The 12,356-nt window shown below is 45.2% G+C and overlaps 1 protein-coding gene across 1 annotated transcript in view; it reads left to right on the forward strand.

Annotated features, from left to right (window-relative positions):
• Nucleotides 1–8,468, forward strand: part of LOC119164818 (chorion peroxidase-like) — an 84,171-nt gene extending 75,703 nt beyond the window's left edge. The window contains exons 12-14 of the mRNA XM_075872990.1: nucleotides 2,167–2,336; nucleotides 6,777–6,879; nucleotides 8,341–8,468. Coding sequence (XP_075729105.1) covers nucleotides 2,167–2,336; nucleotides 6,777–6,879; nucleotides 8,341–8,398 — 331 coding nt within the window. The 3' untranslated portion in view covers nucleotides 8,399–8,468. The remainder of the gene's footprint in view (nucleotides 1–2,166; nucleotides 2,337–6,776; nucleotides 6,880–8,340) is intronic.
• The last annotated feature ends 3,888 nt before the right edge of the window (nucleotides 8,469–12,356 follow it).

Here is a 12,356-nt window from a genome sequence, read left to right on the forward strand (position 1 = left end):
TGTCTGTCTGTCTGTCTGTCTGTCTGTCTGTCTGTCTGTCTATCTATCTATCTATCTATCTATCTATCTATCTATCTATCTATCTATCTATCTGTCTATCTGTCTATCTATCTATCTATCTATCTATCTATCTATCTATCTATCTATCTATCTATCTATCTATCTATCTATCTATCTATCTATCTGTCTGTCTGTCTGTCTGTCTGTCTGTCTGTCTGTCTGTCTGTCTGTCTGTCTGTCTGTCTGTCTGTCTGTCTGTCTGTCTATCTATCCACTTACGTTTGGGTGCTCTCGTGGTCACCCCCTTAACTTGGCGTGAAGCAAAATTAGCATGGGAGAGTAAGATGGTTTGACGAATATGACGCGCTGGTCAAGACATGAATAATGTAACGCTCCCGTCGCGTACATCATCAAATACTTCCCGCCAGACAGTGGCACATACTTGTCAGTGGGTATGTGCCGCTGGTAGGCGGGTTTGAACCACAGGTAATTGACACTAAGTTTATACCCAGGAACGACACACACAAAGTGGTTCTAAGAGCGAAAGGAAGAGAAACGTGAGCCCCGTAACTGTTTGCTTCAGTGAGCGACTCATCAACAGTAGCTCACAAGGGATGGGGGTGAGGAGAGACTAAAAGGATAGGAATAAAGGTGTAGAGAGAGAGAAAAAGGCGTGAGGTGGTAAGCCAGAGAGCGACGACATATCAAGGGTGTAGGAGAGATAGGAAAGATGGAAACATGGTCACAGGCGTCCGAGGACGGGGCACCATTTGCGAGAGCTCTTGTCGGCGTCAGGAGATAGCGTAGAGCAAGTCCAGTCGGTCATAGCTACACTGTCGTCGGAGGTCAGCGTCAGGAGATGACATAGGGCGAGCCCAGTCGGCCAGAGCTACGCTGACGTCGGAGATCGCGAGGGCACAACCGGTCGGCACGGACTCCAGCGAGCGAGTGACGAACGACGAGAACACACATGGGCAATTTGAACGCGTGAGCGTTAAGCAATACCCAACATCGGTAGCGTCAATCCAAGGAAGGCATAGAATAAATGTCGCTGTTAAGAAAAATCTTACTTGGGCAGCGTTGCCCCCCCCCCCCCTACGAATGCAAATAATTAAATTCATGGTCCCAGGAGGCATCGAACCCAATCATTTTGTGTGGCAGTTAAGCATTCTACCACACAGCTACGCCCGGTCTCAAAACTACTTTTCAAATACACAATAATCTTCGTGAAACGTAAATAGTTCTTGCAGTGCTGCCTACCCAATTTTATGAACATTACATATGTTTTCCTTTGACACAGCCGTCACATCGGGTTAATGTCAATTGATGTTGTAGTTGCCATACGCTGAATTTAATTTATGTAGCAGTGTCCAGGGCCAGCATCTTCGCGAGCATAAGCACTTCGTATCCCCATCTGGTGTTACTAACACGCATGTTCCCGTTGACATCGTTCCGAAAGTGCAAACAACTGGTTATATAAACATCTGCAACTCTTCAACAAATGTCTATGCGTGCAACATTTCTACATATATTAAGCGTCATTTCATGACGCGTCGCTCAATAAAGGAAGTTGTAACATGGTCACCTTCCCTTCGCATGCTTCGCATAACGTCGATATCCATGTACATGGGATCTGCCGAATTTTTTAAATTTCGAGGCGCTCCATGTCGTGGACTTCCAAGTGTACTTTTCGCATGTCGCACCAATGGCTCAACAAAGTTTTCGTAATGTTGGCATGTCAAATCTATGGCCTCCTGAGAGTTAGTTAATTTTTACTGATTAGAAACTACGTAGACACCGTCAAAATTGATGACGTGATGTTCAGTGCCGGAAATTAAAAATGGCGTCGCCACCAGCATATCCTTGTGGCCATTTTGTAACTTTCCGAGCGTCTTCTCGCGACAAGCGCGATGTTTCAGCTGTTATCAAAGAGAAATTTACTGATACAAGAAACGTTACTCCTTTATTTAGTGTGAACAGCCTTTGAGGACTTGCATGTCGCACGAGTCAAGTGATTTGGCGAGACCTGGAGGCACGTCGTGAATCAGGGGCGTTGTTTTTGGGGATAAATTCATTGCAAGACGCCACGATGGCGGTGTTTTCCGGAGCCGCCTTTTAAGTGTTTTTTCACGCCAGCGCTCAGGTCGAGCCTCCCTTCGTTCGCAGAGACGTCCGGGACGTGGACCTCTTCAGCGCCGGCATATCGGAGTTCCCGGTGCCGGGCGGAATAGTGGGTCCCACGTTCTCCTGCATTCTGGGCCACATGTTCCAGAGGCTCAAATACGGCGACCGCTTTTACTACGAGCACGCATTGCAGGCCGGATCGCTTACCTCAGGTACACAACTCCAGTGTTTCACGCCTTCATGTTGACGACTCAGTAGAGTTACCATGTTAACGAACTTGCACAAAAAATAATAAAAACACTGGGCCTAGGAAAAGCAACACAAATACGAGTCCAACCTAAAATTTGCTTTATTTTCAGAAAGCATTCACCCAAAAAACCTTCTATTTGCGCCAACTGATCAAAATTCTTCAACTGCGCACGTAAAACAACACATGGTCACATGTGACTGAAACGAATCTTCTTTCCCAAGCAGCGCAAAGAAACAGCAAAAAAGAACTCACTTTTCTTCTAGCCTCGCAACACTGAATATCTCCACTATCTCCCTTGATGCTTGATTATACCATATCTGCATTGTATGGTAGCGTTATTGATACGTGGTGCATTGGTGTGCATGCACTCATGCCAAGGCGCAGTGCTAAATGTGTGGGCAACTTTGCAAACTTTGCAGCAATATGGGGTCCGTACTATGCTTTGCAACGAAATCGCTTAAAGTAAAACGCGGAAAGAAGTTGTCTTTCTCTCGTGTCTTTCATCATCTATTTCCTTGTTTCTTGCTCGTTCTATCATCAAGAAAATATTGCATCAAGCAGAAAATTAAGAAGAAGAGGAAAGTGTGTGCCCATTCAGGATGATGGTAGTGTCAGCGGAACAGCTTCACTGTGAAAATCCGAAAATCCTCCATGTGCAAACAGCGCCCACATTTAGAATAACACGGTGAAAACTGTGAAATAAGTTGGCGAAATCCTTGTTAAGACATACAGAAAGTTTGTCACCGTCACTCTGACAGGCAGCTCCTTAGTGCTAAGACACGTTATAGACAACGGATATCTTTGAATGCATATCTACGCCAGCACCTGTGAAATGCGCCGAAATTACTTGTCAGATTGTTACCATCACCACCCTGACTATACGCCAACTGCAGAGCAAACGCCTGTCTCATGATCCGCCAATCAACCCCGTCTTGTGCATTCTGTTGCCACGTTATAACAGCAAACTTTTTAAATCTCATCAGCTAATCTAGCTTTCTGTACCCGCCTTTTCAGGAAATCCAGTCAGTTGCCCTTAATGACCAGCGTTTACCCTGCCTACACACTACGTTCCCGGCCCATGTCTATTTCTTCTTCTTCATTTCTACTACGATACCCTTAACCCTGGTTTGTTCCGTGACCCATTGTTCTCTCCTCTCGTCTCGTAAGGTTACACCTATCTTTTTATTTTACATCGCCCGCTGCGCCGTCAATTTAAGGTGAACCCTCTTTGTAAGCCTCCAGGCGTCTGCTCCGTATAAGTAAGTAGTGTCAAGATGCAGCTGTTATATATCTTACACGGGGGGGGGGGGGGGGGTTAGTGGTGGATAAACACTTATGATTTGCGAATGCTTGCCAAATGTGAGCCACCTCGTCTTTAATCTTCTAGTTATTTCACTCTCGTGGTTTGGATCCGCGGTTACTGCCTGTTCTAAGTAGACATATTCCTTCACAACTTTCAGCGTCTCTCCACCTATCGCAAAGTGCTGTTTTCTGCCGAAACTGTAGCCCAATACTCATGTTTTGTGCATATTTATTTTCAAACATAGGTTTCTGTTTTCCGTGTCTAGTTCTGTAATCATGAACTGTAATTCGACCCCTGAGTTACTCATCAAGGCAATGTCATCATAAAATTGCATGTTACTAAGACACTCTTCCTTAACTCTTATCCATAACTCTCCCCAATCTAGGGTACTGAAAACCTCCTGTAAACACGCGGTAAGTAACATTGGAGAGGTCGTGCCTCCCTGTCTTACACCCTTCTTTATTGGGGTTCTGTCACTTTCTTCATGGACAACTATGGTGGCTGTGGATCCACTGTAGATTTATTCCAGTATATTTATGTCGGGTCCTTCGATGCCCCTGATTCCGTAGTGCCTGCATTATTGCAGGCACTATGGTCTCGACTGAGTCATACGCCTTCTCGTAATCTATGATGGCTATTTATAGGGGTTGGTTGTATTCTGCGCATTTCTCTATTGCCTGATTGACAGTATATAGGAATATGGTTTATTGTGGAGTAGACGGTATTAAATCCTGCTTAGTCCTTTGGTTGATTGAACTCTAATATCGCCTTAATTAGATTAGCTATTATATCCGTAAATAGTTTGTAGAGAAAGGACTATAATCTGGTAGGCGTGTAATTTTTCAAGTCCTTGGCGTCTTTTCTTATGAACTAAGATGATGTTCACGTTATTCCAAGATTATGGTACCCTTCCAGTCAAGCGATACTTCGTATATAAGGTGGCTAATTTTTTTATCACAATTTCTCCGCCATCTTTCAGGAGGACCGTTGTTACCTTATTCTCACCAGCGGCTTTGCCTCTTTGCATTTATTCTAGAGCTTTCTCTACTTCTCCGGTCGTTACTAGTAGGATGTCAAATTCCTCTGTACTATTACTGTTTCTCACAATATTATCCTGTTGTTTTGGATTCCGTACAGCTCTCTGTAGAACTCCTCCGCCACCTGGACTATTCTATCCATATTGGTTATCACATCGCCTTCCTTGTTCCTTAATTCATGCATGCGATCTTTGCAAATGCGCAAGTATGCCTTTGCAGCTTATAGTTTTCTGCAACTTTTTACAGCCTGTTCAATTCTCTCCATCTTATACCTTCTCAACCAGCTACCTTACGTCTACTGATTAACTTCGAAAGCTCCACCAGCTCTAATTTGTTCGGTTGCGTTTGAGGCTTTCATGGTTTGTCCTGTCTTAATAAGATTCTTCGTCTCTTGAGATAGTTTGCCAGTGGCCTGTTCAGTGGCTGTACTTACGACTTCCATTGCACACAATTTGATGATTCTAGAAAGATTATCGTTCATTGTGTCAACGCTAACTTCGGTTACCTCGTTTAGTGCCTCGAAAATGTTCGGAAGCTAAACTCTGACTCTCTGCATTTTCGATCTCACCGCTAGTTCATTAATTACTTACTTGCGTATCAGTTTTTGACTTTGCTTTTTAAAATCCAGGTGAATACGAGCTCTAACCATTCTATGGTGACTGCATCGGATCTTGCCAACTAAAAAAGAAAAAAATACGGGGTTTGGCGTCCCAAGAAAACCATATGATTATGAGAGACGCCGTAGTGGAGGGCTCCGGAAATTTCGACCACCTGGGGCTCTTTAACGTGCACCCAAATCTGAGCCCACGGGCCTATAGCATTTTCACCTTGATCGAAAATTCGCAGCCGGAATTCTATCCGGCGACCTGCGGGTCAGCAGCCGAGTACCTTAGCTACTAGACCACCGCGGCGGGGCGGATCTTTCTAACTACGTCTACATCTTGTACTATGCCTGGGTGTGCACACAGAATGAAGTCTATTTCATTTGTAGTTTCGCCGTTAGGGCTTCGCCACGTCCACTTACGGTTAGCCCGTTTTCTGAAGAAAGTATTCGAGATCCGTAAATTATTACGCTCTGCAAACTCTGCTAATAGCTTCTCTGGCATTATGATTGTATTATATCTCTATTATGTCGTATACTTCTGTATAGCAAGCTACTTGACAAATACGTTCTAATATGTGTCTAATATTAACCTGCAATATCACTTCGGCCGTATGAATTCATTTTGCGTTTAAGTTGAAGGGATTTAACACCGGCGCCGTGGTTGACAGCTGCTCACTTTCATAAAGTTGTATGGCATTATCTTTCACAGCGCTTCCAAGATTTTGAAGCTGCAGGGGGCACTATTAGTAAAGGCTGCGCAAATTTTAGCAATTTGTCACTAACGCTATCATTACTAACTACAGTTGTTAACACGGGTGGTAAAGTGTGCGACAGTGTAGGCTCGTGTGCTCAGATTTGGGTGCACGTTAAAGAACCCCAGGTGGTCTAAATTTGCGGAGCCATCCACTACGGCGTCTCTCATAATCATATAGTGGTTTTGGGACGTTAAACCCCACATATCAATCAATCAATCAGTGTGCGACAAGCACGGTGCAACAAATGAAAAGAAAAAGTGGCAATGGGCCACGATACAAATAAATGCACCCATGTTTCTCATACAGTAAAGCTTTCTAATTGACAAAACAGTCTTCCTGGTGCGGGTATCGAAATTAGGATGATCGCCTATGCGGCGCTGTATATTTCCTTTGGTTATGGAAGGGCGGATGTCAATGTTCCATACCTCCGCCTTGTGGTATTACGCATGTATAGCGGTTTGCGTGTTAGGTGCGCATTCGATCGGGGTAGTCGCGTTTCGATGGAGGCGAAATTTTATGACGACTTGTGTGCTATATGTCAGAGCGCGCAAACCTCACTGTCGCAATTGTTGAGGACACTCAAGAACGGCGTTTTTCACAGCCTGAGCCGCTTAGAGGTGTAATGAAGCAGTCAACAAACCAGGAGTGATTTTTCATAGAGATCTAACTAGGACAACTTTGTATTTCTGTCTTATCAACACAGGGCAACTGGATGAGATACGACAAATCACCTTCGCAAAGATCATCTGCGAGAATACGGGCGTGTCCTGGGTCCCTCCGAACGTGTTTCGACCTAGTGGTGTTGGGTGAGTGGCACTCGACGTGTCTTGTTCGAGTGTTACAATGGCTTCATAAACGCTGAGGTTTGTTTCAACCGCTGTAGCGCTGATAGTGTATTCACACCTGCGACAAGCACATTTAGCTTGACCAAGTTAGTCGCAAATGGACACTTTGGTCGAAAAGCTACAGTTGCACCATCCTCAACTGCCACCGAACCAATCAGATGTGCAGAAACAAGGCTTAGTATCCGAGGGGCAGCCGCGCATTTGGTGCGGCGACGGGTGCGTCAGGGCCGGTTCACGCAAGCATGCTTCGCCGTTTGACGCTCTCGTGCGCGGCTGTTTACTTCGCGCGCATCTGGCGTTCTTTGCCATTCGAAAAAAATCCGTCCGAGACCCATTCTTGCTCCGTGGTTTTCACGCTATGTCGTACGTATTGTTCCCAGACTACGTTCCAGCAGTGAATGGAGTATTTTAGCCTGTCCGATAGTTAAACCGCTTACAACAATTCAATATGACGTTCCCAATGAAGGCTTATGAACAAGTGGCGCCAGCTAACAGCCTTAGCAACAACTGACAAACGTGTAATGTATGCCCTCTGAAATTTGCGAAGGCTTGCTTAAGCCTACGTCAAATATTGGAGTATGGCTCTCGAATACGCTGCCGAATCGATTCGAGTACTGAGTTTTCGAAGCTAAAGGACATTAGCATAAAGCGAATGGGGACATCAGTTCGGAGCTTACGAACTACAGAGCGCCCAGCGGCTGCTTGATAGATTCGAGGTTATCGACGACTGCATTCGGAAGGGCAGCCATGTTTGCCAGAGGCTGAAATGCCTCGCCGGCGAAGCTTGCCGTGCTCTTTGAACAGTTGTCCTGAAGGCGGCGCCGCGCCGTCAGGGCATGCTTGCGGCTAGCGTGAACCGGCCCTCACGAGTCACTTTTTGGTCGCCAGCGACAAAGGGTTCCAGCAGCAGCTGTGAATGAGCCTAAACTGCGGTGCATTGCTCGTGTCTCGCTGTCGAATGTGTTTCTTTCAATCTTAATAGGTGCATCCCGCGTGGTCTCTTCTAAGGAAAGTTGTGCTCAAAGCGGGGTTCACTTGTTTCATCAACCACGAGGAATGAGTGAAGCTGTCAGCTTGTTTCAGTTAGAAGGCCTTTTCCGGGTAGGTAGTGTGCGCACGCGCCATAATTTTTGGTGGCTGAAACGCGACGACCAAGCGACATCTGGCGCCACAAACATGCAAATGTTGGCCCGAAAAACAGGCGCAAATTGAGGCCTCCGAGATTGGCTATACCGGCATGCGGCGGACAATTCGGAGTCCGAGAGCCTTCAGTCTTGATTTCGGCGACCTCCACTTGGTGTGCTGTTCGGACTAGGAAAATAGAGTTACTGTATATGCTACCTTTAGGTAGCTAAAGGTAGCATATACAGTAACTCTTTAAAAAAAGTCCCATTGCAGTAATCGTGACATTTTTTTTTTCAGAAACCAGGAGACGGCGTGTTTTTTCCTCCGAGACACGAACTACGCATTATGGGCGTAAAAACTTCAATAATAGAAACGTACACGACCAGTTGTATTATATGATGGAATAAACGTTTTGAAAACGGTTATTAGTAAGTATGGATAGGATAGTTAAAATAGCGAGGAGTTTTACAGAGATCTGTACAGTAGCCGGGACAACCACGACCCTAATACTATAAGAACTAGCAGTAACCCAGATGACACCCCACCAGTAATGATAGAAGAAGTCAGAAAAGCTCTGGAGAGCATGCAAAGAGGCAAAGCTGATGGTGAGGATCAGGTGACATCAGATCTGCTGAAAGATGGAGGACAGATTGTGTTATAAAAACTGGCCACCCTGTTTACGAGGTGTCTCCTGACGGGAAAAGTACCAGAATCTTGGAAGAATGCTAACATCATCATAATGCGTAAGAAAGGAGATGACGAGGACTTGAAGATTTTACAGGTCGATCAGCATGCTCTCTGTAGTATAGAACCTATTTACAAAGGTAATTGCTAACAGAATTACAACATTAGAATTCAATCAACCAAAGAAACAAGCAGGATTTCGACCAGGCTACTCAACAATCGACCAGATTCATACAATCAATCAGGTAATAGAGAAATTCTCAAAATATAAGCAACCACTATGCATAGCCTTCATAGATTACGAGAAAGCGTTTGATACAGTAGAAATAACAGCCGCCATGCAGACACTGCGGTATCAGGGCGTCGATCAAGTATATATAAACATCCTAGAAGAAATCTACAGAGGATCAACTGCTACCATAGTGCTTCATAAAGAAAGCAACATTATACCAATCAAGAAGGGTGTAAGGCAGGGGGACACAATCTCCTCAATGCTATTTACCGCATGCTTACACGAGGTTTTTCAGAAGCCTAGAATGGGAACAGTTAGGGATAAGAGTTAATGGAGAATACCTCAGTAACCTGCGCTTCGCCGATGACATTGCATTGCTGAGTAACTCAGGGGACGAATTGCAACTCATGGTTACGGAGTTATACAAGGAGAGCAGAAAGGTGGGTCTTAAAATTAGTCTGCAGAAAACGAAAGTAATGTACAACAACCTCGGAAAAGAGCAGTGCTTCGAACACATTTGGCAAGCACTCTCAAATTATGACAGGCAGATTGCCACTATCCCTCAAGAGGAAGGTATATAACAGCTGTATCTTGCCGGTACTTAGCTACGGAGCAGAAACCTGGAGACTTACAAAGAGGGTTCAGCTTAAATTGAGGACGACGCAGCGAGCAATAGAAAGAAAAATGGTAGATGTAGCCTTAAGAAACAAAAAGAGAGTAGAGTGGATTAGGGAACAAACGGGGGTTAAGGATATCATAGCTGAAATCAAGAAGAAGAAGAAATGGACATGGGCCGGGCATGTAGCGCGTAGACAGGTTAACCACTGGTCGTTAAGGGTAACTAACTGGATTCCCAGAGAAGGGAAGCGGGTTAGGCGGATACAGAGGGTTAGGTGGGCAGATGAGATTAGGAAGTTTGCGGGTATAAATTGGCAGCAACAAGCACAGGACTGGCTTAACTGGCGGAACATGGGAGAGGCTTTTGTCCTGCAGTGAATGTAGTCAGGCTGATGATGATGATGATTAGTAAGACGGGACCCGTAGTCGGGAAAAGGAGCTCACCTGTGTTGACAGCCGGTGAGACGTATTCGCACTAACAATTGAGTGATACTCCTGATTTACATCGCCATCCGGTTCACAAATAGCCATCGTTAAAAAATAGGATTCTCTGTGTAGCAGACCGAGTTTGCAAATGGCCACTTTTCTTCCAAATGCTTTATATCCTGCCACTTGAGTGTAGATGCAGCTTTTCGAACACGTCTCTATTAATGTGCCATATTATTATTCGGTGTTTTGAGGCAGTTTCGCCCTGGTGGCAGGAAAGTGCGGAGCCTTCCTTGCCCCATTTTTATCTTTCCTTTTCCGTTTTTTTTCTGTTTGCTTCTTCCTTCATTTCTCGCTTGCTTTCAGTATTGATGCGTGCTGTGTGTTGTGGTGAATGCACTTACAATCATCAAGACACTCGAAGAAGAGGAGGACTCCACCTCGCTATGCTGACAGTGCTTTGCGTGGTTTCGCGTGAGTCCGCCAAAGCGACGACCACAGCCCGCGATCGCAGCGTTAGACGACACACCGAATCCCGGCCCCCTAAAGTGCTTGTGAAATTATGGTGGGTGTTTTTTTTCGTAAAAGAAACCTCAACCAGATAGAAACGTGCAGAGCACTGATCGCGCACAAATGACGCACGAAAACAACACACACAGGATCAGAGCAAACGATGAGGCTGACTGCAGGATTCGAACCACCACCGTCCCGATTATGAAACGATCACAACATCTCGGCTACTGCCATGGCTAGATAAGATGGTTTAACTAAACATTATGCAGCCTATTATTCAACGATAAGGCTCGATTTTTGTGGTCTGCGTAAAGGAAGAGGTTGATATTGATTGATAGGTGGGCTTTAACCTCCAAAAACCACCATATGATTAGGGGAGACGCCGTAGTGGAGGGCTCAGGAAATTCGGACAACCTGTGAATCTTTAACGTGCATTCGAATCTGAGCACCCGGGCCCACAGAAGTTTCATCTCCATCAAATGCAGCCACCGCAGCTTGGATTCGATTCCGCGACCTGCGGGTCAGCATCCGAGTACCTTAGCCATTAAACCACCGTGGTGGGGCGTGAAGTAAGAGGTTGAAGGCATAAATATTGTTTGTGATTATGTAGTAGGTGATTAGCTTTTTTGATTAGGTGATCAGCTTTCGAAGTTGATTAATCAGCATAATGTATCCAATGTAACAATGTATAACATGGAGAGAATTCAACGCTCTGAAGAACGGAGGAAGCGTCAAAGCAGTGAGGAGAAAACTTGGAATAGGCAAAAACCAGATGTATGAACTTGGGGAGAAGGAAGGCAAAGTAACTACTAATATGGATAGGATAGTAAAATCAGCGGATCAGTTTTACAAAGATCTGTACAGTAGCCAGCACAACGTCGACCTTAATATTAGAACTAGCAGTAACCCGGACGACACCCCACCAGTAATAATAGAAGCAGTCAGAAAAGCCTTGGACAGCATGCAAAGAGGCAAAGCTGGTGAGGATCAGGTGACATCAGATCTGCTGAAAGATGGAGGACAGATTGTGTTATAAAAACTAGCCACCCTGTTTATGAGGTGTCTCCTGACGGGAAGAGTACCGGAATATTGGAAGAATGCTAACATCATCCTAATACATAAGATAGGAGATGACAAAGACTTGAAGAATTACAGGCCGATCAGCTTGCTTTCCGTAGTATAAAAGCTATTTGCAACGGTAATTGCTAACAGAATTACAACATTAGACTTCAATCAACCAAAGGAACAAGCAGGATTTCGAACAGGCCACTCAACAATCGGCCACATTCATACTATCAACCAGGTAATAGAGCCCCGCCGCGGTGGTCTATGCCTGGCAGTTATCCCGGAAAACGGGGCGCGCCAATCTCTGAGGTGATAAGGTGTAGAACGCAAGGCGACCGGTAGGTGCCACCGTGCACCGTGTAGTCTTAGCAAACCGTTGGAAACACTTGCCGTTTTGTGCAAGCGTTGCATGGCCAGCGCAGCATTGCTACGATCCTTAAAATCACTTATGTATGCCTTTTGTAGAAAAAAAAGTGCACATACATAATATTGACGTGTTGTTATGGTGCTTCAGATAAGCGCAATAATTGCTTTTTAATTTACAATCGCAGAAGTATGAACGCTGAACCTTGAGCAATATTGGTGGATGCTGTGGATGGGGTCGGCTGTTTGGAGTATCATTTGGTCACTGTGGTACCGTTTAAGGTATCGTTAAGGGTGGACAGACAGACAGACAGACAGACAGACAGACAGACAGACAGACAGACAGACAGACAGACAGACAGACAGACAGACAGACAGACAGACAGACAGACAGACAGACAGACAGACCAAA

This window comes from Rhipicephalus microplus, chromosome 9 (assembly GCF_043290135.1).
Source record: "Rhipicephalus microplus isolate Deutch F79 chromosome 9, USDA_Rmic, whole genome shotgun sequence".
In the NCBI taxonomy this organism is placed as follows: Eukaryota; Metazoa; Arthropoda; class Arachnida; order Ixodida; family Ixodidae; genus Rhipicephalus; species Rhipicephalus microplus.